The 6,155-nt window shown below is 38.9% G+C and overlaps 1 protein-coding gene across 1 annotated transcript; it reads right to left on the bottom strand.

The window, feature by feature from the left end:
* Positions 1 to 3,530: 3,530 nt before the first annotated feature.
* Positions 3,531 to 5,720, bottom strand: LOC131168202 (uncharacterized). The gene is made up of 2 exons (XM_058127486.1): positions 3,728 to 5,720; positions 3,531 to 3,634 (listed from the first exon to the last, which is right to left on the bottom strand). The coding sequence occupies exon 1, from the start codon at positions 5,307 to 5,309 to the stop codon at positions 3,765 to 3,767; it is 1,545 nt and encodes a 514-aa protein (XP_057983469.1). The 5' UTR covers positions 5,310 to 5,720; the 3' UTR covers positions 3,531 to 3,634; positions 3,728 to 3,764.
* Positions 5,721 to 6,155: the final 435 nt, after the last annotated feature.

Below are 6,155 nucleotides of genomic sequence, written 5' to 3'. Positions count from 1 at the left end.
AGAGGTTGATAGTGGATTAAGAATCCTTTAGTGTGTCTCAAAGCATGGACGTAGGCAAGAGGCTAAACCACGTTAATATTGTTTGTCAAGCTTCTCTTTCCTATACTCTTTCATTTATATCTTGTGCGTGATTTACATTCTATATATTGTGATATAATTGTTTGCATCTTATCAAAATTTATTATTTTGTAGAGAAAAACAAAATACGCAAAAGAGCCTATTCACCCCCCCCCCCCTCTAGACTTGACTCTAGGGCCAACAACTTATATAATATATTAAATATTGCTTTGACATTTTGTATTTTACTTCAAACAATAAATCTCACACAAGTAGGTGTGTGTTTGTGTGTGTGTGTGTGTGTGTATGTATATTTATATCAAGCATTTTTTTGGCCATAATTATACCTCAAAGTAAGCATTTTACATTTTATCTAATTAGAGTAAAAAGTAATTACTAGGCTAAAACATGCTATATATAATAAATACATTTTTTAAAATGTTCTTGAAATTTATAATTTTTATTTATTAAGATAAATAAATATTAAAAGGCAAATAATGTTGGATGCAATAAATATATATTAGTATATGTATTATTTATTTGCAATTTAGTGGTAACCATTATAAGATACTAAGACAAGACAGATAGATCATGTTCAAATTGTTTTTTTTTCTTAATAAACATAATATACTTTATTTATGGAATTGACTACTATTAATCTTGTTCCATGACCGAGTCAGTGGTTTGTCACATTTCAAGGTTCGGACATAGGTTTGGCAAAAAGAGTTAACGGGTCAGGTTCGAGTGAGTTATAAACGGGTAGGTATTAAACGGGTTTAGGTTCGAGTTGATAAATTTATTAATGGGCGAATAATATATAAACTCAAACTCACACTTTTAATAAATGGGTAACCCTCTTAAAAATATAATTTATTTATTTTAAAATTGTTTAACACATTTCATATAAAAAATTTTTCTTTTAGGGTTTTCTAGGTGCCGATTGCCATCGCCGAATAGGGTTTGGGGGAAATGGAGAATGACGGTTTCTGCCGATTTGTGTAGTAGGCGCCAACTGCTAGCTGAGTAAAGTTTTCTAGGTAGTGGACACCAACTGCCAACTGTTGAGTGGAGAGTGGAGTGGGTAATGCCGAAAAGGCAAAAATTGCGAAGTGTGAACTCGCCAAACTACAACTACGATTCTGCGAAGGCTACAACTACCTCTTCTAAAGAGGCTTTTAAGCAATGGAAGCCCTCTAGGTGCCGATGGCATCGGGCAAAGCAAGCCAGAACTTCTAGCCCACAACTACCTCCCTACGAATGCCGCGAATGCCTCCCTTCCTCAGATATGTGAAGGCATAACCTTAGCTTATTGAAGATAACCCAAGATTTCGAAATGCCAAATAGGATGGAAATGGGTGTGGAATAATCATTTGTGGAAGATGTTGGCCTAACAAGACTCATAATTCTTATTTTGATGATAACAAATCATGATGTGTTTAATGTGGTTTAAGTGAAAGTTTTTCAGGAAAAAGAAAAAGCTTAAAGGTAGTGACAAAGCTCAAAAGGATGATAAAGTTTATGGATAAAAAAAAAAGATCTTGAAGAGCATAAGGATTAAAGATAACTTGATGAAAACTCAAAGAAAATATCAGAAACTCAAAGATGATGAAAGAACAAGGACTTACTTGAAGATCAAATAACTAAAGTTTTAAGAATGTTTGTATGTAAGTACTTCAAGTTAATTTCAAGTATAAACTGAATTGAAGCTCTCATAAAATCAAACGAAACTTATAAATATATTTTTAGAAAACCCTAAAGTATGTTTTTCTAATCGAAGAAAAGAAAGATTTTTTTAAAAAAGAAAAGCTTTTAAAAATAGAAGGGCTAGGTGACTGTCTTCTTGTGGCAGGCGACTACCAAATCAATTGAAGAATTTTTCAAAAAGGCAGTAGGGTGCCGGGTGACTGCCTGAACATAGCCAGGCGCCTGGGTGGTCATGCCAGGCAACTGCCTGGGTTCTGGCAGGCCACTGCCAGTGTTCTGTGTTGTGAGCTTCTTCTATGACTGGGGACTGTCACTCGAACGTTGGCTTAAAAATTTCCAACGGAAAGATTTTTTAAATGGATTTTTTGGACACTATTATTTTGAAAAACTTGGGGATTACTTCAAGAAAAATTTAGGGGTAAGAAATTACTTTTAAACTTCTATAAATAGCCCCAAATTTCAAAGATTTTAAACACCAAGAAATTTCTAGCAATCAAAGTTCTCTAAAAAGCTATCAAATTCTCTTGTGTTCGTTCATCTTCAACTACTGAGTTACTGCTGATACAAACTTCGAAGTAAAGCCTTCAAAGTCTAAATCTTTCTATACTTGGAAGATATTTGGTGATTTAAATTCAGTATTGAGTTTCAATCCTTTTATATTTGATTTACTTTGAAGTATTATTGTGCTGAATGTTGTACTAACCTACTCTATTGTGAGAGTGTTTTCTTGTACATAAACTCTCCTTTATCTTGGTTATTGTTTATAGACGATTCAAAGTTGTAGAATCGTCGGACCAAACGAGGGAATTTCGTTTGGAGAGGCAGACTCTAACCTAACGGAAGGAGTGATTGTAATCGATATTGTTCCACTCGTCAACGGAACTGAACTAGTGAATCCTTTGGTAGTTTGCCAAAGGCAAGGACGTAAGTTAGGTATAAGTCGAACCTCGTAAAATCTTGTATCTCTCTTCTTCCTTACTCTTTATTTTTCAATAATACTTATAACCTGCGTGTATGCTTTAAATTGTTAATTGTGAGTGTATGGTTGTTAAATAGACCGGAGGATAATTTGTTTTGGCTTGATCAGCATTGATTGCAGAAACCGAAAAGGACTATGTTGGTTGATCATCCTAAACTTATTAATCTAAAATTCTGTTTAAAAGCTAAACACAAAGAAAAATTGTAAGTTTGGAATAAATACAGGACTTACATAAATTTGGCGTGCTTTACAATTTATTACAGGACTATTGACACAAAGATCAAGTTTTTGATTATCTTATTGATTGGTTGTGGTTGAATTGTTTTTGTATTTACTTGTTGTTGTGATTGTTGATATAAAACAAAGAATTAAACTTGAAATAATTTTAAAATTTCAGCTATCCTAATTTCAGAAGAAAATGTCAAAAGTAATTGAAAGAGATATTTTGAGAGAAGTTACGGCATTATCTTGCCATGAAAAATATAAATTTTAATTTATTTTCGAACAAATTACTAAAATGATCACTTTTCAAAACAGAGACATGAAATTTTTTTCTCATTAGATCTTGCGCTTCACAACTTGCAACTGTTATCCCTAATTTGCACTCAGCTCAGCACCAAACTTAGCGCCAAAAAAAAATTCAAGGTGCTCAAAACTAGGACAAATTGCCATTAGCCTTCTCAGGCACTGTTTGGAAAATATTTTATATAATAAATTTCAATTTTATAACCATTTACTTTTGTTATTGCGTTCATCTCCGACGGAAGCTCATTCACGCCTGCCTTCCCAATAGAATAATATTTGTTTATGATCCATTCCATTCTTTCCCTTCGAATCAAGACGAGAATCATCGCAGATTTCTCCCACAGCAAAATTACATGTTTTTTCATCCCACTAGATAATTAAATTAAGCCAATGAAAAAAATTAATAAATATGTGATGGAATTTTCAACATTAAATTTAACTGCGACACAAGCAAAGACATACCAACGTTATGAGAGATGCACGTGATTGTCGCCGTCGATCACCACCACTGATGAACAAGAACGCCGCTTCGTCGGAGAGAAGAGAAGAGCTCCAAGCACTGGCCGTAGGTTTTCTTATATTTGGAAGACCTCTCGCCGGGACAGCACCTCTGCCACCGATTATAATGGCATTCAAGAAAAATCTCATCGATCAAGCAAATAGCTCCAGTTTTGATCAGCCTGGGTATCAGATCGAATTCGGTTCCTTCGACATCCATCTTCATCACAACATAATCTCTCTCCGAGAAAGTGTTCTTCACCCAATTTGCAAAATCGAATCCTTGAATTTTATCGACGTCCGAGCGGGAGCTCGCCGCCGATTGAAAAGGTCGAATCCGACCCATACCCCTCCCCTTATCCTGGACTTCCTCACCAGGGTCTCCATTAATTTCGAAGAGCAACGTCTGGTTCTTCACCCACGCCGCGTAAGGCAAGAGCGTAACCCCTTTCTTCAACCGGTACTCTTCGTGGAAGGTCTTATCCGCTTCAATGGCGTATATTTCGAAAGTCTTATTCTGCTTTGGGTACTGCTTCCTGAACCAACTCGCTATGCTTGACCCGTAACTTCGAGCTCCGACGTCAATATACACATATCTTTGCTTAAAGCTTATATCCGCCATCGATGGGAGATACTTTATGTTCTTGATGTTTTTCTTCAATGTAATCCATGGCTTTAATGGCTCCTCTGTGATCAATGGCTCGGCGTTTCGAACTAATTCATGTTTATAATCCGGAACGGAGCACTTACCCGCAGAATCGCCATGGGGTTTCGCAACTCCGTAGTTAAGAATATCAAACACTTTCTTCAAAACAATTTCTCGAATGTAAGGCATGGACGAATCGAAGCCTTCTATATCACGCGATCTAACATATTTGCAACAATTAAACAAATCAAGAAATGAATTGAAACTATAGGTATCGTTCGAAGCACTGTGGACGACCACAAACCCTTCGGGTTTAAGAGTCCTGGCAATCTCCGTCGCGACATCGAGCGGCCGAGCAGATTTGTCGAGCGCACCATAACCGGAGAACACGAAGTCAAACGTATAATCATCGAAGGGCAGTGCATTCGGCTGCCCTTTAACAACCAACGGCTTAGATGCCTTCTTAGCGGTTCCGATCGCGTCCGGCACGCCGGTCTCTTTCAAGGCAAACACGTCTCGTCCGGTAGGGGTTTCGACGCACAGCGACTTCGACTCCGGCGAGAGGAAGCCTTCGGAGATCAGATCCTGGAACACGGATGAGTAGAACTGTACGGCCTTGCGATAGTCTTTACTAGTCCATAGATCGCTACGCTCCGCTCCAACTACCGCAGCAGATCGAATGTTGTTCCCGACCACCGCCGAAGCATCGAGCCGCTGGCCGCCGGCGACAAAGCTGAAATTATCCGGCAGGGAGAAAAAACAGAAATCCCCGAGATCACAGGCCTCGCCGCGAATCGTAACAACATAAGCGAATCGAACGCAAAAGAAAAGAACCGAAAACAAGAGCCCTCGCACCAAAATGTTTCGCAGGAAGCTCGGCTTCCCCGCGGCAGTCTCCATGGATTTCAGATCAGAAAACCCAAAAAAGAGAACAAAGCTGTAAAACTCCAAAAACCTTCACCGATTAGCGGGAGCAGAAGCGAGCGGAGGTGTGGTTGGCGCCGATTAGGGTTCTGAGAGAGTTGGGGCAGGAAAATCGAAAAAAAGAATAACAGGGAGGGGCGAACCGGGAACGCATGACTGAACAACAGCACAATTCACAGGCGAATCTTTCGACGACAACGGCGGCGGCGGCGAATGGGTGCGGAGGTGGTGGTGATGCGGTGGTTTTGGAAGGTTTACTCTTACATGTCAGCAGATTTACTTCGTCGTTGGCCGGAGAAATCTAGGGAACCCGTGAAGAGCAGCGAAAGGCGGAAAGTGGTTAATATTGTTTCTTTTCAACGGATAAAGCCCGTTGTCATTACCACTGCGCGTAGAAGTGGGGCGGAAAGGAAGACGACGCGGCTGGGGGCTTAGGTGGGACCCACACGGTAACTGCGGAAACGGTGGGCTGGTGGGAGCATATTGCGGATTGGGATTGCATGCTTTCGATGTTTGCCCCTGGGGAGCCCAGAAATATCGAGATTGCCACTCATAGATACGGGCATTCATTCCCTAAAATGGAAAGGGGGAAATTGCTTTTTGTTGAATGCTTGATTGAATGCGATAATTTTGCTTCCATCTTTTGAATTAAATTGTGGAGGATGGGGACGTAGGGTTGGTTTGCCTTGGTCGTTTTGATTCTCTTGAAAATTATATTTGCATTTAAGAAAAGATATTTTTTCCATACTAAGAATTTTCAAGATTTGACTAATTTATTTGTGTTATTTTTCTAAATTAAATGACTTTTGGGTTTGTCCATGA

This window comes from Malania oleifera, chromosome 11, assembly GCF_029873635.1.
Source record: "Malania oleifera isolate guangnan ecotype guangnan chromosome 11, ASM2987363v1, whole genome shotgun sequence".
NCBI classification, from domain to species: domain Eukaryota; kingdom Viridiplantae; phylum Streptophyta; class Magnoliopsida; order Santalales; family Ximeniaceae; genus Malania; species Malania oleifera.
The sequence above is the reverse complement of the archived record's forward strand: the minus strand, read 5'-3'. Positions and strand labels throughout refer to the sequence as shown.

Coding starts and splice junctions, on each gene's coding strand:
- LOC131168202 (XM_058127486.1), bottom strand. CDS start 5,309: ATGGAGACTGCCGCGGGGAAGCCGAGCTTCCTGCGAAACATTTTGGTG.